At 35.9% G+C, this 23196-nt stretch overlaps 1 protein-coding gene across 2 annotated transcripts in view; it reads right to left on the bottom strand.

Moving 5' to 3' along the window:
* The window catches only part of Kcnh7 (potassium voltage-gated channel subfamily H member 7), a 469024-nt gene extending 461775 nt beyond the window's left edge, over positions 1-7249 (bottom strand). For both annotated transcript variants that reach the window (XM_042699490.1, XM_042699491.1), the window contains exons 1-2: positions 7174-7249; positions 5241-5471 (exon numbers count right to left, since the gene is read on the bottom strand). In XM_042699490.1, the coding sequence (XP_042555424.1) occupies positions 5241-5471; positions 7174-7249 (307 nt within the window). The remainder of the gene's footprint in view (positions 1-5240; positions 5472-7173) is intronic.
* Positions 7250-23196: the final 15947 nt, after the last annotated feature.

Genomic DNA, 23196 nt, shown 5'->3' with positions numbered 1-23196 from the left:
GGCCTTCATATGAAAAATATGATAGAAACATAAGATTCATAGGTAAAAAAATGTTTTGCCATTTATTCAACTAATTGAGACACATCAAATACATTGTGGCAAGAAACTGTACCAGAAATACTACTGTGTCTTATACTGAACGTAACACATTCAATCAGAGTAAAAAATGAGAGGTTATTCTCAGGCTTCAGGATTCCCTCTGTGATGGCACTGGGGAGAATAAAGTGAAAAAAGTATCAAGATGACTTAACTCAGAGTACTTAACAGTGGATGCAGAGAATCAGGAGGAACCTTATGGGATACTTCAGAGGTAAGTGTTGAAAGAATTTAGTGATCTTTGTGGCTTAAAAGTGGGAGGGGAGAAAATTACCCCAAGATTTCTGTTGATATGGACAGATGAAGTCCAATATTTCATACTCCAAAACTAATTCCTTGTTGCTCAACAAACCATAGACATACTTGGAAGACTAGCTGCAAACTACTGATCTTGCAACTATTTATATCAAACAACAACAACAAATACAAATACAAACAACAACAACAACAACAAATACAAATGAAAACTCCTTGAAGCCAGCAGAAAGCAAGTTCTTCCTGTTCCCTATCAATTGCCCCTCTCATTAAACTGACTCTGGATATAAAAATAGCGAGGCATTTATCTCTCAGACCACCAGAAATATTACTTCTTTTTAGTGTGGGAGCTACTTACTTAAAGGGATGGTGCTGGAGGGTGGTGCATGGAATGATGAACAGAGATCACAACCATTTTCAGGACAACGAATATTCACTTAAAATAATGATGAAATAAATTTGAACACGTGAGGAAGACTAACTCTTGAAAATATTTATTTTACCAACTAGTACAATTGATTAAACATACTGTCCAGAGTACCAGAGATGCTATAAAATTTAGATATTTGAAAGAAAATGAGTTTTAGGATTACTGCTCTTATAATATCCAATTGAAGAAGACAGAAAAAAAGTATAGACTGAAATTTAAAGTGACACTAAAACAAATTCTAAGCAACAAACTCCCTGGAAATCTTCCCTATTGCTTGAATTACGCATACATATATTATATTTCTATTCTTGTCTTTAAAACTACCATCTGTACCTCTACTACTCAATCCAAGAATTAGGAGAGCTGCATATAGTATGTGACATAAAGATTATATAAAGCTATTATAATAGATACATATGTATGACTAAAGTTTATTTGAACTGCATTGCTTCTTTCAGAAATTTTTATGTGTAACAAATGATGACAAGAAATGTGTATGAACATCTTTATCTTAACAATAAAGAGTAGAAGAAGAGTGGTAATTCACCTTGAATTTCATAAGTTCTCCCTATTCTTAAAAGTTTCTTAGTTTTATAATTAATATGATCTGTTTTTGAGAATGATTTCATGGAAACAATTAGGCTTTAGAATGTGGAAGTGAACATGAATTATTCTAAAATACAAATGTCCTGAGAATGAAATATCTCCTTTTACATCTCAGCTTCTGTGCTGCAGTTGCCCGGTGTACTACCAGAAAAAGTGAGCACTAAGTATACATCTTCAACACACACACTACCACCAACATCAACACCAACAAGTTTAAAAATTATCTTTCCATAGTATTCTCAGAATAAAAAGTTGTAAATAAAAAAAAACCAATATTGCTTCTGGAAATTTGCACTAATACAGTTAGGATTAGACAAGGACTTTCCTCAGCCCTCTTTCCATTCTTCAGTTATTTAAAAGCAGCCTAAAGATAGGGAAAGTTGTACTATATTTGTTAACAAAATTACCTTCAGATTGCATCTGCAAACATAATGTCCCTGATCTCTATAAACCATACATTTCACATTCTGCTTGAGTAATATAATTTATCCTGCTTATAATATCCAGTTTACATCTTCCTTCCCATTTGAGCCAGAGTCTTTGATTTTGTTGGGAAAAACCTGCTTTGATTTTTCTTGAAGTTTGTTTAGTAATTAAATTTACTGTCACATATACAAACATGGCAGAGAGATTCTGGAAGCTCATGAAGTTAGCTAGCTCTATACCTTGATGCACCCCAAGTCAAGGGAAAAACAAACTAAGAGATGACTAACTGAACTATGCTATCCTGTTTTATTTCTAGTTCTTATCATCTACAAACTATAAATTGTTTAATGACAGGAAACTTGCTATTTCTCATTCTCCTCCCCAAAATTGTTTTTAAATGATTGTATTACTGCATTAAAATATATGCCCATACTTACATAAGTCTCAGCATAATTATAGTTTTGTATAATTAGAGTTTTATGTCAAAAGATTTATACTTTTATCACCTTAAGCAATATTTTACAGCTGCCAAGAGTGATTTATGCAATAATGACTTAAACTGTATAATATAATTCTCAAAGGAAGGGCTGTCAAATATTCTTACTGTGAATACTGTAGCTCAGTTTTTTTTAAAAATTGATATTCTGGTAAATAGCAAGTTAAAATATAGTTAGCACAATCACATGATTACTTATGGCAGAACAATGGATGACATGATGGTGCACTGACTCAATAGGGACTCATTGCATAAATCTCAGGCTTAAGCTACTTATAAAACCTTAGGGTCACTTTACCAAATAAGTTTTCAGACTTAATGTCTGCTGAGAATTTTGCTACTCCATTGTAAATGATTCACAAGGGTAGAAGCAAAACACTCAGGTTTTTGTTAATTTGCTTCTTATGTTCACTAAATGACTTTGTTATATTTTTGTGAAATTCTGTATACTGGAGTAATGGAAGCAAGCACTGAGAAGAACTAAGAAAATCAACATTAGGAAGTGATGCTGTGGCTCAAGTGGTATGGCACTAGCCTTGAGCTGAAATGCTGAGGGACAGTGCCCAGGCCCAGAGTTCAAGCCCCATGACCGACAAAAAAAAAAAATTAAATTTTAAAAAAATTAAAAATTGTCTAACTAGAAAATCAACACTGAATTATTAAGGAAACTTTGGGAAACAAATGAATGGAAGTGATGAAAGTTTTTCTCTTTATGATTATGTAAATGTATGTTGTGTGGCCTGCAGGTCAATGGAGGTCAATGCATTTGAATTTAAGTCCTGACTTGTTTTACAATTGCATTGAACAAAACCAATATCCTCTAATAATTCTATTCAAGATATCTGATCTATCAGAAAAAATAAAAAAAAACCTTAGTTATATTCAGAGCAAGAAAGTATCAGCATATTTTCACAATTTATGGAAGTTATTTAAACTCATCATTTTTTCTTTGGGGGATCTCTAGTCACTTCATGCTTTCCAAATCAATCCCAGATAACTGTACAATATTTGTTTTGTAATGCAAAAGATATCCAAATACTTAAATCTGAATCCCATCAATCAGAACTCCAATCAAACCAAAAATGTCACCAAAGTTTGATACGTCTATACCTAACTGAGCTTCCAAATGAGCTACTCTTTCATGAAAGGATGGAAATTCTAATCTGCACAAATAAGAAATTATTAGTCAGTTTACTAACATCTTTGCTACAGAAATTTTTTATCATTATGTTTGTGATTCTGTGTACATTCATTAATCTTTAAATTGTTTCAGGTCATTTTACATTTTACAGTTACATTATATGGACTAGCAAGGTTTCACATAACTATCAATTCAAAGTTGCAAAAACACTTTATTTAAAAACTATACTTAGAATATAAGTGGACTGGGCAGTTCAGATTTGTTTTATACTTCAATTCTATAGGCTGAAAACATTCTGAAATTGTCTACAAGACATAATGACCAATAATAGAGCAGCAGACCTTTAAGAACCATGATACACTGTTGACATTGTATAACTAAGTCAGATGAGGAAGTAATGTCAAACATTCAAACTATTTCAAAAGCCCAGTGACTGCATCAGATAGACAAAAGAGATTAAGGTGCACTTGTGTAGTTAGATCCTCAGTCCAATAAATGTTTTCAAGACAAAAAACAGTCCTACAATTTATACATTGTAAACACTGCTTATTAGGAAAGGAATAAAAAATAGAAGGACTAAAACAACTTCTATGTTTTTGGTCATCATATAATTTACTTCATTTAAGGTTAGCACACATTTATACAAACCTGTTTTTTTTTCCAGTCATAGCTGGTTGTCCAATCAAGTTCTAGTAATTCAGAGTTGTATATTTTCCATCATGGAGCACTTAATTTATAAGGAAATAAGAGAAAGAACTATGTTCTTTGCTATTTTATCTCTAGTTTACCAAATGATGAGTCATTGTATGACATAGGTTATTTGGCACAGAACACAATTATCAAAACTTAAGAGTTTGCTAAAAATCACAGTGGTATCCGCTGCTTCATTGATTTCTGTCATCAGATCTAATAGATGATGTGATTTTGACAAAATTAACTATAGTCAAACATTTTTCTAAAAGTATTTTAACTCTAAGCCCTAAGTTGGAGCACACAGATATTTTGGTGTTATATATATATATATATATATATATATATATATATATATATATATATATATATATATATATATAATGGAAACATATTAACATATTGCTCCCATGGCAAGCCTGAAAGAAGGAAATGTATCCCTCAAGGTTGACCTTAAGTTTTAAATGCCAGGTCTGCTGCAGTTTTAAAAGTGAGTGCTAATAGTATCATGAGTTATAGCTCCTTTTCTATATTTTTTTTTATAAACAACTATGACATATTCTCTATTTCTTATTTTAAGACAAAAACTCACACAACTTTACTCTATCAATTTCAGAAGCTCTTATATATTAAGTAAATGTTATATATTTAAAAAAACAAGAAAGGAAACAAGCGTTGTGAATCAACATCTAGAGATAAGAAACTAATAGTTATAAACTAATAGTTTTCATATTCAGTTCTCACCACAACTTTGTGAAATAATTCAAGTTGAAGCAAATGAAATTATGCTTTCTTCTAAATGCACATCAGTGCAATCACTAAAGTATTATCTTTATATTATTCTTTAGAAAAAACTGTGCAAAACTGACTTGTGACATTTTGTCCTCAGTGGCTTTGTTATTGCCCTTTGGATGAATTCAGAGTACCCTTGTTCACTAAGGAGAATATCAATATCCATACAGCTTATATAGAAAAGCAGTGTAAGTAAAGCATATGTGTACAATGAAATAGATGGGGTTTCTCTGTATATGAACTTTCAATAATCAAATCAGCTTTTCAATGGAATTCAATGCACAGAATACTAAATAGATAAACTTTACCATTTTTGTGATAATAGGTGACTTCCACTTTCCTCTCCTCTGACCCCAGCAATGCCTGGGCAATTTGGGCAATATCGTGCCTCTTGGTTTCAGGCCCATGGAGAAAGTCGCAGGTGCATGGCTTCTGCATGACATCTGGCCTGGAGAAACCAGTCATCTCACAGAACCCATCATTGCAGTAGATGATGGCACAGTTCTGCACTCTGGCATTTGCAATGATAAATTTTTTATCTGTAATAAGAAAATAGTAAGCCATCATTTAACTGTTTTCACAAGATTCTTATGAACACTGAAACAAATTGTTGCATAATAAAGAGTCTGATTAAATGCAGGTGTTTCTACCAAGTGCTAGACCTTTGAACAAAAAATAAGCACACAAAATAGATATCCTGAAAGCTATAAAGTTAGCAGTTCTTAGTAATCTTAACAGTAAGTATTAAGGAACCACTAAGCAATTGTAAAAAAAAAAATCTGATAGTCTAGTTTTGAAGTTCTTCAAGGGGTCCTAGTGGACACTCAAACAGCTGATTCACTGACACTTCCAGAGTTCTATTTAATGGTAAAATAACAATTATCTAAGGCAAAAGACAGAAACATCTTTTAGCTGTCACATTTCTCACTTCAACTTTGGCCTTCAAATACAACTTTTTTAAAGTAGTTATTATTTTTGGATGTAGCCTTTTCTCTGTTCCTGTAAGGCATACTACACATCATATTAACAAATGACAGGACAACTAGCTTTAGCTATGAAACTACTTCACATTTTCCAGCAGTTTAATAATGCAAAGATTCACCTCTTTGTGATGTATATTTTCTAAAAGATAAAAATATTTGCACACATGTGTAGTAAGCCTTGTGTTAACATCCCCCCTTTTTTCTTTTACTTTAAGAGAAACTTGAAATTTTGTGCAGTAGTAAAAATTTAGATGTAAAGATCTTAGCAATTTTGATCGCAGATAATATTTGCTGTTTCCAGAAAGAATGTTAAGCAGGCTATGCAAGTTTATATGGTTAACAAAGTATCAGATTGTCACATCACTAAATGCAGTGCCATAAAATTTCAAAGTACATAACACAGATGTGTCTTCATGAGAATGAACAAAATGTGAAATGTAAATTAACAAAGGTAAAGGATTACATGTTTACATAATTAATTCCTGGTCATTAGTCTACATCAGATTTTTTTCCAGTTTGGTCTCTGTGATATTTCATACTTTTCGATTTTTAAATTTCTAGATGGGGAAATTAAAGGGGAGACAAAAGAGATGGGAATGCTCCTTCTTATAGTCAGCTATTTGCATTGGAAACAGGCACAGTGGAGATATTGCTTTCCCAAATGATTGCGTTTGTGTATATTTGCATTCATTCAATATAAACTTTACCTTCTAGAAGCTAACAGCAAGCACGCATCCCTGTCATTCTACAGCCCTGCAATTTGCCCAGGGCGGGGGGGGATGGGGGGGCGGCGGCGGCGGCGGCGGTGGTGTTGTTACAGTTTGCATGAGCTATTTACATCGCTATTTCCATTTACACTGCCCGTGCTTCCACACTATGGCTCGGCTCCCCTTCTGACTTTAAAAAGTCTACAATAAAACAGCCTCAAAATATACCCCCTGTTTCTACAAGCACGTTCCCTTTAAGATAGTAAGAATAGTAGGGCATTAAGTAGCAAGACAGATAATGGAGCAGTAAGAGCCTAGGATCGAATTGCCTTGTATAATGGAGACCGTAATCTAAAATGTAAATCAAAATTAATATTAGAGAGCGAACGCTCGCGCTGCCTTTGGAACCTCCTGGCTGCGTTTCACAGCCTGTTAAGTTGCCAGAGCCCGGGAGTTGCCTGTCTCCCGTCTCCCCAGCTTGTAAGCAGCGGATGCCAAGTGCACTATCAAAGCAGAGAGCGAGCAAGAGAGGAGGGAACGAATCAACTTACTTTGCCCTTCAAATTTCCGTATGATGGTCCCCAGGAACGTGTTCTGCGGTGCCACATGCCCCCTGCGAACAGGCATGTTGCCCCGGGTCTTCCTGCGAGCGCTCCCCCGCGAGCTCCGGACTTCTCCCGGGATCTCTCCTCGGCTAGAGCCCAGGCCAGCGCGCCAGCCGCTCTTTGTGGCAGCGCATCCTCTCTGGAAAGCAGAAATCTCTTCCCATTAGCACCGCTTCCAGATGCACGCTGTCCTCGCTGGAATCCAGTCCATTCCGCTCACCTTCCGGAGGGGACCTCGCACCGGACTGCCGCGGGCGAGAGAGGTTCGAGGGGGTGGGGGGGTGGGGAGCGGGAAGGAGGCGGGGTGAGGGGAGGCGGCGCGGGGGAGGGCCGTGGGAGGGAGGGTGCGGTGGGAGGGCGGGGTGGGCAGGGGTGGCGGGGGAGTCAGAAGGGCAATCGATCCGTTTCTCTTCTTCCAAGCAGCGCCAATTTCCCAGTGCAAATGGGCTTAACCTGGCTGTTGCCCAGAGCCCCGAGATGGCTGGGATGGAGGGTAAAGGGGTGTGTGTGTGTGTGTGTGTGTGTGTGTGTGTGTGTGTGTGTGTGTGTGTGTTGGGGAAAGGGGGGGGGGACTTGTGAGGCTTTTCTACGAAGGGGAAAAAGAAAAGAAAAGAGGCTGGGGCCGGGTTGGGGTGGGGGAGAGGAAGGTTGACGTTTCTATCCCCGCCCTCTCCCCCTGCACACACACACACACACACACACACACACACACACACACACACAGCCTTTATCCCGGGTGCTTGGGCGCCGCCACAGCTCGGATTACTCAAGCGTGCTTTAGCGAAAGCCAGCCAAGAAATCTCCAAAACTCAGTGACAAACAGCCACTCTGGGAAGGGGATCTGGTGCGGCTATGAACCACAGGGCATCATCCCCGGGCTCCTCGGGCTGCTGCTGTACTGCTGTAGCTCAAACACCTTCAGCGACCAAATAACTGACAGGTGTGAAAACAGCCCTTCAAGGAGGAGTATTTCTAAGGTCTGTTTGCGCTCCGCTCCAGAGGTGGAAGATTGAGGTTGAGCCAACTGAGAGCCCAGGATTCGTCTCGGGGTGCTCCTGGAGGTGGGCGATGAAGCCAGGGCCGAATTGGTACTCAGCTCCCACATTGGAGAGACCGAGAGCTGACCAAACCGCCAGAGCATGCCCAGTGTCCCTGCGTGAGTCCCCAGGAGAGTTGCAAGGTTGGAGGTGACAGGGGCTCCAGAGACCCGGGGATGTGAGAACGATGAGAAATGGCCAGGCTTGTGTAAAAGGCTCCTGTAAAAAACAAGGAGAGAGTTTGAGATGGGCGAGGCAGGTCGCCAGGGGCTGGGGGGTTGGGGGAAGAGGGGGAGGAACAAAAGGTGGGTGGAGCTAAGAGTTGGCCGCCTGGAAGTGACCTCCCAAGCTATGCATCTTCTGAATCTTCTAGCCAGACAACTCCTTCGACCTGTGCCCTTTCTAAGGGAGGTTACCTTTTAGAATAGAAAAAGATTCCAGGGGCAAAATAAAGTCCTCTTGGCTCTTGCTTCTCAGAAACTGGCTAACGCGGGAATCTCGTGGAGCATTCATTGCTGTCCAGATAGTCCTGAAGAGTTAGGACATCAAATGCCTCCAGCGAGCATTGATAGGCAGAGGGGTGTTTCTTCTTCCCCTTCATTTCCCTTTCCCTCCTCCTCCTCCTCCTCCTCTTCCTCTTCCTCCTCCTCTTTCCTTTTTTCTCTTCTTTCTTCTCCATTCATGTTACCTCCTTCCTCAGTAGACTTATCCACCCATCTTTCTCTAAGTGGTATTTCTCAATTCACAGGACAGAAGTAGAACGAGTACAAATGTCTTATTTTCCGTTGAAATAGAGTTCCACACCTCTCTATTAAAACATAATTGCATGATGAAGTTCTGGTCTCATTTTAGGGCAGTTAGGTGAGGTGGGTTTTCAACCCTTTATTTTTTTCCCCTGTGCCTTCAGTTGGTGGTTCTCCTATTTTCTCAGCTAAAGCCTAAACTTTGAAATTACTTGTGTGTGTGTGTGTGTGTGTGTGTGTGTGTGTGTGTGTGCATAAGGATAGGACTGAGAAGGGCCAGGACACAGAGTTAGTTTGGGAAGATGAATCATGTGGATTGTGATAAATAAGAGGGAAAGAAACACAAACTTTTTTTTAACATTCCAGAAAACATATGCTGAAAAAAAGAAAACACAACTAAAACAAGATTCCAGACAATTCTTACTCTAATGAAAGTGCATCAAAGGGAATACATTGCCTAAGAATATGGAATTTTCTGGTTATTAGTATTATGTTACAACCAAGCCATCTATGACAAGCCTAGGCTTTTAGGATAACTTGAGTTTTCCTGAATTTGCATATTTATTTGCTTCTCTCAGAATATAAAAAGTATGTTTTTTTTCTAACATCTGCTTTTTTTCCCCTCCTCTTTTTCTTTGTGAGTAGATCATTTATTCAGTTCTCTAGCAGCATCTGAACTTGAGAACATTCCTCTTCCAAGTGATGAATGTGTGGAGCTCTCCATGGTGCTGACTCTCCAGTACTATTAGAAACTACTCTCTGCCTACAACCAGCCAGACAATAGAAATGCAAACGTAGGCAAGAGGTTCTGACAAGTCACATTCACCAACCTTAGCTATCATTACCCAGAGAAAAACACAGCACCATTTCACCCCATGTGTAAAATATGTCCTTCTTTCTACTTATCTTTTTAGTTTTTTTGTTTTTTGTTGTTATTTTATTGTAAGGGTTTTGTATAGTGGGGTTACAGTTATGTAAGTATGGTAATGAGTACATTTCTTGTCAAACATTATTACCCCCTCCCTCATTTTTCTCACACTTTCCCTCCCTCCCTTCCTCCCCTCCTGCAAAATTGTAAAGTTTATTTCCAACATAGTGTCTAGTGATTATCACTGTTGCATTGGTTCACCATTTGTCCTTTGTCTCACAGTTTTGTTATTTCCCTTCCTTTCCCCAAATCAGATAAACATATATGCAAATCACAGGGTACTAAAAAGCAAAAACAGTGAGAATAGCAGAAAGAAAAAAGAAAAGAAAAAATAAATAATTTCACACAATATATTAAAACCAAATAAAAAAATCTCATGTTTCCATACCTTGGAATTCATTTCGATTAGTATCATTTTATATGGTCATATATACATAACTATTGAGCTGTTGTGATCCTCTGCTACCCTAGACATATACTAATTATTACAAATGAAGGAGTCTGTGTTTCTTTGGGTCTGGCTTACTTCACTTAATATGATTTTTCCCCAAGTCTTCCCATTTCCTTTTGAATGGGGTGATGTCATTCTTTTTGAAGGAAACATTGAATTCCATTATGTATATATACCATTATGTATATATATATTTAATCAATTCATCTACTGAGGGCATCTGGGCTGGGTCAATAACTTAGCTATGGTAAATAATACTGTAATAAACAATAAGCATAATTGTTGGTGGGAATGTAAACTGGTTCAACCACTCTGCAACGCAGTATGGAGGCTCCTCAAAAGACTAAACATAGAACTTCCCAAAGATCCAGCACTTTCACTCCTGGGCACTTATCCAAATGATCACAAAAAGGCCACAGTAAAGCTGCCAACACAACCATGCTCTTCCTCTTTTTTAATTTAAATTTTATTGTAAAGGTGATGAGTACATTTTATTTTATTTATCCCTCCCTCATTTTCTCCCACTTTCCCCTCCCTTTCCCCCAGCATTGTAAAGTTCATTTCCAACATGGTGTCTAGTGAGTATCACTGTTGAATTGGTTCACCCATTGTCCCACTGTTTCTGTGATTCCCCTTCCCTTCCCAAACCAGATAAACTTATATATAAGACAAAGAGTACAGAAATTTAAAAAAATGACAATAGGGAATAAACCAAAGGAAATAAAAGAAATACAAACCTGAAAACAGTGCAAAAAAAAAAAAAAAAACCCTCTTGTTTGGGGGATGGGAAGGTGGCTCAGTGTTAGAGTGCTTGTCTTGCACGCATGAGGCCCTGGGATGGATTCCTCAGCACCACATAAGCAGAAAAAGCCAGAAGTAGTGCTGTGGCTCAAGTAGTAGAGTGCTAGCCTTGAGCTGAAGAGCTGAGGGACAGCTCCCAGGCCCAGAGTTCAGCAGAATTCAGGCCCCATAACCGACAAAAAATAAAAACAAAAAAAAAAAACAAAAACCTCTTGTTCCCCTTGCTTTGAGTTCATTTAGATAACCATCATTTTATTTTTATTATATTTTTACAATCTAGTCTTTTTTTATAATATACAGTTTTATTGTAAACATACTGTACAGAGGGGTTACAGTTACATGAGCAAGGCAATGAGTCCATTTCCTATGGAGCGTTGTTATGCCCTCCTTTGTTTTTCCCCTACCATCCCTTTCCTCCCCACATCCCCAACACCCCTTCACCCCCACCCCCTCGCAAAGTCGTAAAGTTCATTTTCAACATTTCTTGTACATCTCGTTGTTACAATGGGTCATTCTGTATCCTTATTTCAGCATTTTGTTATTTACCTTTCCCTCCCCAAATCAGAAAAAAATGTATATAAAAGAATCAGTACACCAGAATCAAATATAGTGGCAACAGGGGTTGTACCATGGGGTAAGAACATACAAAGAAACAAAAAAAATTATATAGTATAAGTACATTAGAAAGAACAACAAGAAAGATAAAATCTCTTCAAAATGTCATATCAAAAACGAGCTTTACAATGTCGGTGGGGGGGGGGGAGGGGGGAAGGGTTGGGTGGGGGGAGGGGGGAGGCTGGGAAGGGAGGTGAAGGGTAAACAAAGGAGGAGACTGCAATGCTTGGTAAGAAATGTATGCATTATCCTGCCCATGTAATTGTAACCCCTCTGTACAGTATGTTCTCAAATAAAATAAAATTAAATTAAAAAAAAAAAAGAAAGATAAAATCTCTTGTGTCCCTATCTTGGTGTTCATTTCACTCAGCATCAGGTTATATGGTCATATGTACATAACTTTTGACCTCTTCTGCTTGTCCTAGACATATACTAGTTATTGCAGATAAGGGAAACCATTGGACCTATGTTTCTTTGGACCTATGTTTCTAAGTCATTTTATATGGTCATATGCACATAGCTATTGAGCCATTGTGATCCTTTCCTAAGAATTTCCTTCTTTGTTCTCACTGTGTGATGTTTAAAGTGGTATTTAAATAAGCCCAGTTTCACCCTTTTCTTCCAAAGCATCAAGAGAAAACTGAACAAACTGCACACTGTGTGGGTAGTGATTAAGATTTCCTGTACATAGTTTCATTGTAATTAAATTGAATGACTTACTAATATAATAGTTGACTGTATAACCTACTGTTATAACTGTATTAACCATAAAGTCAATTGTAAATCATGTAAATTATGATTGAATACTGCTTTTACAGTCATAAGTATTTCCAAATATATTTTTAAAGAAAATGATTGTCTTTTATATGACAAAATATGTGAAACACTTAGATTCATTATGTACTATTAATAGGTTCAATACTTTACTGATATTAAAATACTGGAATTCCACTTTCTCAAAGAGTAAAAGTAGCTTTCAGGTTTCTGAAATACTCTCTGTTTATGACTTTCAGAATGTACTCTGTTAGGACTGGGTAAACAATCACATGCTAGTGAGAGTTCCATTGTATTTATTATATGAATAATCACTGTGGGCTTCACATTTTTGTCCAGTCACATTTAGCTCTATGATTAATTCACTTAATGATTCAATGTAAAATCATGAAACATGCTATAATCTATGTATTATAGTTGATTGATATGAAAAGAATATTAACAGCATCCTTTTTCTAAATTATCTCTGTAATTATGTTCATACATTATACAATGGTACAGAGGGGAAAAGTATATTAATCTATAGTTAGCCAATATTAGAATCAAACCAGTGGGTGATTAACATGAGTACTTATTGGTAATAAGTTATCTTTCCTAACATCTTCATCTTCTGCAAAAGCTAACCTTAGGTTTTATGTTGTTTAAGAATTCATAACGAACTTTTTTTTACTTTGGGGGAAGTTCAAATGTTGATTAAAACATACAACTGTTGAAATCCTACAACTTAGTAAATCTAATTATTGGAAAGATGCAGGATGAATTTAGACTTAATTTCCTAAATCACCTAAATTATATGTTGCTTTAAAATTAAGGTTTTTTTCTCTCTAAAATTTATGTAAATATTTTTAGTGCTGCCTATCACAGAATAATAAGTCAATGTATTTTGTATACTTGAAATTCTACATATAAGCTTACAAAGTTAATGAAACCTGCTTTGAAAGTTCTATGAGAAACAACTGAAACTTCATATATTTTACCTAAATCTTTTAGAGGGTGATTTACAATTATGACATATTTAAGCTGTATTCTTTGATTAAGAGAGAACGAAAACATTTTAAGTTGGTTTAGAATATAAACTGATAAAGTTTATGTAACATTTTCTTGATTTGTCAAAGCTAATATATTTGTGTGATGACCGTAATGAGGTGTTTCAATGGGTACATTGATGGAGCCATATTCTAAGGCTAATGTAGATTTGTATATTTTACATACTACAAATGGAGTCACAATTAATTTAAGAAACATCTGACTTTATAGTTATGAATTAGGCAGATTTGTATTATATTATGTAGCTCTAGAATCTCATTAGTGGTAAATTTTTTGAACACAACTATTAAAGCAACAAGGTTTCTTAGCAGTTTGGAAGAGTGAAAAATGTCAAAGAAAAGACTGAGTTCTAATCTAATATTGTTCTTTATAGAAGAAACTAATAAAACAAACTATTTTATTTATCGCTTTATTTTTACATTAAGTATAACTTTAACTTTGTAGTTTGTGTGCAGAAGAAATAGAAACATAAACATGAAATACTTAGCACAAAATCTAACATAGAGAGAATATTTAAATATCAGCTGCCCTACATTATAAATACTCAATTGTTTTTAAATTAACACTATTAATATGTAGGAATTCATGAATCCAGATTGAGATTGTGTGTATGTGTGTATGTGTATGTGTGTGTGTGTATCTGTCTGTCTGTCTACAAGAGAGAGAGAAGAGAGAAGTGAGTTATTTAATGGAACAGGTAAATCATGTCCAGTGAAATTATCATGGAAATATCCACTGAGAGTTCACAATGTATTGACACAGCATATTCACTTAAGTTATGAATATTTCATTTGAAAATATAGATCATTTACTGATGGCATATGTATATTTTAATTTTAATACAGATGATTGCTATTTACTTTTAACACAGACATATTATGTGAACATACTTTACATATAAAATTTTATACAAATTGTTAATGCTTACCTTAACGCTTTAATAACATATAAAACTTATACTGTCAAACTTCAATGAAAAATGAAGTGTTATAATTCCACTCTCTAAAATATTCTACTGATTCTGGGAGATGATAATTCATATAATTGACAAATGAGATTGTGACGTAATTGAACTCTCATAATTTGTGCAATAAAACCTGAAAACATAAGTTTGCTAAAATAAAATTTTATATAGGTGCACTAAGTATACATTTGATAGTTTATTATGGAAATATTTGTCTAGCAGATGATTATTTACTCAAATTTTAAAGTAATTCTGTACTTTGAACAAAAATGGAAAAATTACTTATCTTGCCTTTTTGAAGGCTAAGACAGTATATAAACTTCCTTTAAATCAATACATCTTAAAATAATTTTAGTTGACATATTTATTTTTATATGTATCAAAATTATTTTTGTGGTAATCATTCATTTTAACTTGAAAATACAACCAAGAATCTCACAGTTAATATATAGCAAAGTGATGATATAACACATGACATTGAGAATCTTGTTTTATAATAATCTTCACAATTTTAAACATAATATCAATCTTAAATAAGCACTCAGTAAATGTATATTAAGTTATCAAATATTGTTATTGTTTATTGTAAAGGTGATGTGTAGAGGGGTTACAGTTACATAAGTCTAAGAACATGAGTACAATTCTTGTTGAACATTGTTAACCCCTCCTTGTTTTCTCCCACTATCCTTTCCCCCACAATTCCTATCCCCTACAAGTTGTAAAGTTCATTTCCAACATAGTATCTAGAGAGTATCACTGCTGCATTGGTTCACCCTTTGTCCTTTGTCTTACCATTTCTGTGATTCCCATTCCCATCCACAAATCAGATAATTTTTATACAATACAAAGTGTACAGAAATTTAAAATACAGTGACAACAGGGGTAAACCAAGGAAACAAAGAACAAAAAAAAAAAAGAAATAATGCATACAGTACACTAAGGGGGGAAAACTTGTTTCCATATCTTGGAGTTCATTTTCATTATAAAATGATTTTTATAAGGTCATATGTACATTGTGATCCTCTGATAGGACTGCGCTAGACATATACCAATTATTACAAATGAGGGAAACCATGGAGTCTGTTTCTTTGATCTGCCTTACTTCCCTTAATATGATTTTTTTCCAAATTTTTCCATTTCCTTATAAATGGGGCAATGTCATTCTTTCTCACGGAAGAACTGAAATCCAGTGTGTGTGTGTGTGTGTGTGTGTGTGTGTGTGTGTGTGTGTGTGTGTGTATCACATTTTCTTGATCCATTCAACTACTGAGGGGCATCTGGGTTAATTCTATGTCTTGGCTATGGTAAATAATTGTTAATAAAAATATTATGGGTTGTTAAGTTTGTCCTTTGTTTTGAAGGAAGTATTATTTTTGAGTCTGAGTTTGCAACGTCTTTGAGCACTTTGTACAAAATGATGGGGCCAATTTATGATTCCTGTTTGTGGGAGAGATTGAAGAGCCTTTAGGGAACACATTCAATCTAAGTTTAAAAGCATGAAATGTTGATTTAGTATGAAAATCCCCATTATCAGAGAAAAGCTTAAATGTTTCTGGCAATTGTGTGAAGGGAAAATAATGTAATAATTAAGTGATTTAGAACTTTTTTCAGTCTAAGTATCTTACTGAAGAATTTAGCATTATTTTCATCACTCTCAGAATATTTACATCAAAATTTATAAAATTTTAAGTTAATTGTGTTAAGGTAGTTTTGATACTAAATAAAATGCAGACAGATTAAGATTTTTTAGTTTGCTTTATTTTGACATCATTATAGGTTCATCTAGTTGTAAAAAAATAATACGTAGGGCTATTATTTGTCTTTATCCCATTGCTACTACATGCAGCTTGTAGAAAATAAAAATTACTCTGATGTTTGTTGGTTACAAAAGACTAGTAACTAAAACAACATGTCCCACAACTTTGTTTAACTTTGTTATACTTTATATAGAATTTTATAATTAAAGGGTACTGAATGAAATCAACAAATCTTTGTTGATTTCATTCAGTACCCTTTAATAACTGAAGTTTATTAAAAAAAATTTCCAACTATAGCTTCTCAGATGGCCAACCCAGAGACTGATTTAGTTTCTCCCAAACTGCTGTGCTACCTACATGTGAATTGTCACTTCATTGAGATTACATTGAGATACAGCTTTTATTAGAGATTGGTAATAAAGTATCTACAGCCCATCTGATTGGTGTAGGCCTTAGATATCAAACTGAAGAAGTATGACCCAAGGCCTCAGGCATATAAAAATAATCCTATCAAGGAGAAAATTCCAAGGATTCAGATATCAATTTCCAGCAGAAAAGACAAGCCTTCCTTGGGAAAGTATGAGGTTTGAGGAACCTAGGTAAGTGTTCACTTGCATTTGACAAATTAAAAATCTCTTCAGAATGAACATTTAATGACAGTGGAGGAACTACTAATGGAAGAAGGAATTCAGGCTTCCGAGAGAGCAATTCCTAATAGTAGTGGTAACAACTACCACAGTAGACCACAGTATGAGTTGTTGCCTACATTATATTCATGCAAGTGATGAGAAGATAGAAATCAAAGACTACACAAGTTTTATCTCTCTAACTTATCATCTTTCTCCATTATCCTCTGTATTATTTTACTAACAAGTTTTAGATATTCCTGTCCTCCTTTTAGATGCACATTCATTTCCTTGGAGACCATGTGTTATTTATTTCAGGATTCCTAATATTGAGCCTGCCATCTGGCATATAGTGGTGTCCAATAAGTGTTGTTATGTGAATGGGTAGACGGAAAGGAGACCCCGGAGATAGAAAGATGGCAATTGGGGCAGCTATGACAAAGGAAGAAAAGATAGGATTTAGGAATAGGAGTAAAAGAAGATGAAAAATGAGAGGAAGAAAGAGAGGTAGGAAGGGAATGAAGAGAAGTGAGAAAAGAGGAGAAAGAAAAAATGAAGGAAGGGCAAAAGAAAACAGAACAGTGGAAAGAGGAAAATGAGTGATCCTTACCTCTATTGAATCCAGAAACCATTTAACACAGGCACCATCCAGAATACCCATTATCACCCCACCCCACTTGAACATGGAAGAACAATTTAATTTCCAAATCCCAATAAGAAGTTACATCTAAGTAAACTGGATATTTCTTGATTCAGGAATGATCACATATTCTTGGAATTTACAGTTGTCTATAAATAATTTACTATGAAATTGAATCCATTTTAATGACATTATGCAGAAACAGATACATATACACATACACAGTAAAGCAACATACTCATAGTGACATAAAATCAATTACACCTTGAAACTACTAAATGGAAATATATTTTCAATTAAATACCTTATGCTTGACTATAAATCAAAGAAAATCGGCTGGGCACAGTGGCTCTCAACTGTAATCCTAATTACACAGAAGGCTGAGATCTGAGGGTAAAAGTGTGAAACCAGCTCAGACAGGAAATTTTGTGGGATTTTTATCTCTTATTAACTACCAAAAGACCAGAAATGGAGTTTAGACTTAAGTGGTAGAGTGTCATACTTGAACAAAAAAGCTAAGGGATAGCACTCAGGCCTTGAGTTCAAGCTCCAGTATCTACATACACACACACACACACACACACACACACACACACACACACATACACACACACAGAGTGATAATCATACTTACATTTGATCATTATTTAAGTCAGGGTTCATACAATTTATTACATGGATTGTAATGATTACTCTTTAATGTTTTCTTCAAGTGCTTTTGTATGGCATTTGAAAGGAACTTGACACTCACAGAGTAAGAAAAGCTAGGGAACAAAAACTGTCATTTGTCTCAGAGCAGTTTTATAGCTAAGAAAATTGAGACAGGAAAACATTTGTTTTAGGTCATAAAATGCATTCAGTTCAGTTAATTTACTAGGCTTGTAACTAATATGTGAATTCATGCCCTTTCTAACTGTTGAAAGATACTCTATCTCCCAAATCTGTTAAACTTCTAAATTTGATAACTAATTTGAATGTTTCCTTTTAACCAACACTACATATCTGAGCCATGCTGCACATTTAAGCACATTTTAGTAATGCTTTTCAGCACTTTGAATCTTAAAATTCTTTTATGTGAATTTTCCAATGTGGACATATTTAATCTTTTCTAAGATAAATTTCTGTTTTTCTATCTTTAATTTATTCTAATTGACTATTTTAATCTTGTCTTGGACCAAGTACATTTAAGAATCCATACAACACTAATCTTTCATTTCAAGCCCTGTGCTTGAAATTCAACTCTTTTGTTGAATTGTGTTAATATATTTTATAAAGCAAGTTAATCTGAATAACAAAACCATGGTGTCTGCCCTCCATTGAATTACTCATTAATATTGTTAGACCTAGATAGATTTAAACACTAGGAATAATTTGCTTTGACTAAATACATCCCTTTTACTGTGTTTTTAAGATTCAATTTCTTACCATTTTTATTTGAATTGTTATTTCACTGCATAATGTCACATAGCAGTAACTAATACTGGATCATTTTCCCTGGCTGATCATTTCAGTGTCATGTCTCATTATTCTGTCGACTCTAATCTAAAGAATGAATTCAGGTCAGAAGCTCCTCTTTCAAATCTTTCCACTTTTTTTTCATGATATTTTGTCATGCACCATTATGGGCCCAAATGGGGTTTCTCCTACCCTATTCTGGCAGACATCACATTATGAAGCACAGTAAAAATAACACTAGGAAAAAGGAGACATTACACAGCTGAGAATCCTTTGTTTTGAATAGGATTGCTTAAGGAGTCCATGAAAGAAATCACCCTGGGCATTATTGTGTTTGTATTTTGTACCTTCCTTGGTAAGAAAGATTCTGTGATAATCACTAAGAATATTTCCAGAGTCTGACAGTTTCACCAAGATTTTCAACATTAATATTGATACTAAACAGTGTAACCTTGTTATTCTCCTGGGAAGTTCAAGTTATCTCATTGGCTCTGGCATTGAAACAAGATTAGTAAATTGTGGAAGAGGTAGTTCCCTTCCTGGGGTGTAAGTGTATGTGCCAAGGTTAGATTTGGCTTCATGCAACAGGAAGCTGTATACTACCATGCTTCACATAGAAATCTGTCAGTCTTCTACCATATAAGAGTCTGTTAGGGAATCCTAGGGAGAAGAACTTAAGCGTTTAGAAACAGTGTTGTTCTCTCTCTTTCACTTTGCTTTTTTACTATGGTATGAATCTGCCTAGTCTGGATGAAAAATAGTTATTGCAGATCCTTGCTTGTAGCTACTATCTGAGGTAATTTTAGAGTTACAAGACAAAGAAAAATAGGAGGCAAAAAGAACAGAGAGAAAAGAAATCAGTTGTAGTTCTGTCTTGTATTAAACTAGGACATTTCTCATGTTCTTGAAAATTTTATTTAGCAAATATTCTTTTATGACTCTTTGCTCATGGCCATCTATGACTGGAAAGTAACTAGAGTTTAACAAGTTTATTTGATATTTGAAACATCACCAGTTTTCTATTGCACACAAAACTTCCAAATAATTATCTATGTGCCTTATGATATGGCCTCATTCCATACATGTTTTCAAATAATTCCCATGAGAAAATTTTCTGTTAGTAACATTTATATAAGATTTTAGTGACCCAGTTTTCTAAGTATTTAAATTCCCTATAAATTTAAATAAAAATAATTTCTACTGAGGGGCATCTGTGTTGGTTCCATATCTTAGCTATGGTAAATAATGCTGCAATAAACATAGTTGTGCTGGTAGCTTTAGTATATTCTTGTTTGTGATTATTTGGGTAAATGCCCCAAAGTGGGATTGCTGGGTCATAGGGGAGCTCTATGTGGAGTCTTTTGAGGAACCTCCATATTGCTTTCCAAAATCGTTGATCAAATTTACACTCCCACTAACAATGCAATAGGGCTCCCATCTGGTCACATCCCCTCCAGAATCTGTTGTTATTAGATTTCTTGATTATAGCCATTCTAGCTGGGGTGAGGTGCAATCTAAGCATTGTATTGATTTGCATTTCTTTTATGGCTAGAGAGGTTGAGCATTTCTTCATATGTATTGGCTATTCTTATTTCCTCTTCAGAGAAGTCTCTCTTTAAGTCTTTAGCCCATTTGTTAATCGGACAGTTGTTTCTTTGAGGATTTGTTGTTGGGGGATTTAAATTATTGAGTTCTATGTATGTTTTAGATATGAGACCTTTGTCTGTTGTATGGCTAGTGAAGATCTTCTCCCAGTCCATGGGCTTTCTGTTGATCTTGCTAGCTATGTCCTTTGCCTTGCAGAAGCTCTGCAGTTTCATACAATCCCATTTGTCCAATCTTTCTTTGATTTGTTGTGTTTCTGACTCTCTATTAAGAAAATTTCAGCCTGTGCCAAGAAGCCCTAGAGTTTCATGGAGTCTGCTTTTTTTTTTTTTATTGTAAAGCTACTATACAGAGGGTTACAGTTACATGAGTGAGGTAATGAGTACACTTCCTCTTGAACATTGTTACCCCCTCCATTGTTTTCCCCCTACCATCCCCTCCCTCCCTCCCTTCCCCGAGGTTCTTTTTTTTTTTTTTTTGATTGTGATTAAATGATTACATAATTTCAAAGTCACAAGTTCATTCTAACTTCCCTGGAGCAAATTGTCTACCACAGTCTGTAATATATAACAGTGTTCACATGTTATATACCATATTTGTGATCAGCAGCATGGGGATATTTAGTAGTGGTTCAACCAGATGAGCGGGAGTTCTTTGTTTCTTAAGTCCTGTTAGTTTTGTTGTATCACCTAACCTTTTGGGTTTAGCATCCACTTATGAGGGAGACCATGTACCGTTTGTCTCTTCGTTCTTAGCTTACCTCGCTCAACATGATTCCTTCTAGCTCCATCCATTTCCCTGCAAATGCCATTATTTTGTCATTTCTAATGGCTGCATAATATTCCATTGTGTATAGATACCACAATTTTTGGATCCATTCATCTGTGGTGGGGCACCTAGGTTGTTTCCATATCCTAGCTATTGCGAACAGTGCTGCAATAAACATGGAGGTGCACGTGTCCTTGTATATTGGTTCCTGTTGTTCAGGGTAGATGCCTAGAAGTGGTATGACTGGGTCGTAAGGGAGGTCAATCTTTAGCTTTCTAAGGACCCTCCAGACTGCTTTCCAAAGTGGTTGTATAAGTGTACATTCCCACCAGCAGTGTAATAGGGTTCCTCTTTCTCCACATCCCCTCCAGCATTTGTCGTTGGCTGATTTGTGGATGTGGGACATTCTGACTGGGGTAAGGTGGTATCTCAGGGTTGTCTTTATTTGCATTTCCTTCACCACCAGGGATGATGAACATTTCCTCATGTGTTTCTTTGCCATTTTTATTTCTTCATTTGAGAAGTCCCTCTTTAGTTCCCTTGCCCATTTAGTAATTGGTTTGTTAGGTTTGGGAGGGATTAGTTTCTTGAGTTCCCTGTATATACAGGATGTTAACCCCTTGTCTGATATATTGCTGGTAAATATTTTTTCCCAATTAGTTGGTTGTCTTTCTAGCTTAGTTGTGATAGATTTAGCTGTGCAGAAGCTTTTTATTTTAAGGTAGTCCCATTTGTCGAGTCTCTCTCCAACTTGTTGTGACCCTGGGACTCTGTTCAGGAAGTTCCTTCCTGTGCCTATTAGTTCAAGTGTCTCTCCTACTCTGTCCTGCAGTAGTTTCAGAGATTCAGGTTTAATGTTAAGGTCTTTAATCCATTTTGAGTTGATGTTGGTGCATGGTGATAGGCTGGGGTCCACTTTTAGTTTTCTGCATGTGGCTGCCCAGTTTTCCCAGCACCAGCGGTTGAAGAGGCTGTGTTTCTTCCATTGTATGTCTTTGGCTCCTTTGTCGAATATCAGCTGGCTGTAGGCCTGTGGATTTATATCTGGATCTTCTATTCTGTTCCATTGGTCTTCGGGTCTGTTTTTGTGCCAGTACCATGCTGTCTTTGTGATTATAGCTCTGTAGTAGAGTTTGAAGTTCGGCATGGATAGCCCTCCCATATTGTCTTTATCCCCTAGAATTGTTTTGGCTATTCTAGGTCTTTTGTTGTTCCATATAAATTTTTGGACTGTTTTCTGTATTTCAGTGATGTACGTCATTGGGATTTTAATAGGAATTGCATTGAATTTGTATATTAGTTTTGGAAGTATCACCATCTTTACTATATTAAGTCGGCCTATCCAGGAGCATGGGAGGTCTTTCCATTTCCTAGTGTCTTCTGCAATTTCTTTCTTTAACTTTTTATAGTTCTCATTAAATAGTTCTTTTACATCTTTGGTTAGGTTAATTCCTAAATATTTTATTTTTTGGGAGGTTATTGTGAATGGGGTTGCTCCCTTTATTTCCCTCTCTTCCTGTGCGTTATCAGTGTATAGGAAGGCAACTGATTTTTGTGGGTTTATTTTGTATCCTGCTATTTTGCCGAAGTGACTTATGATTTCTAAAAGTTTGGGGATGGAGTTTTTGGGATCGTGGAGGTATAGTATCATGTCGTCTGCAAAAAGGGATAGTTTCACTTCTTCTTTCCCTATGCGGATCCCTTTAATGTCTTTTTCTTGCCTTATTGCCCTGGCTAAGGGTTCTAGGACTATGTTGA

The sequence above is a fragment of the Dipodomys spectabilis genome, unplaced genomic scaffold, assembly GCF_019054845.1.
Source record: "Dipodomys spectabilis isolate Male_0828 unplaced genomic scaffold, ASM1905484v1 ptg000256l, whole genome shotgun sequence".
Classification (NCBI taxonomy): Eukaryota; Metazoa; Chordata; class Mammalia; order Rodentia; family Heteromyidae; genus Dipodomys; species Dipodomys spectabilis.
This window is presented reverse-complemented; position numbering and strand designations above follow the sequence as displayed.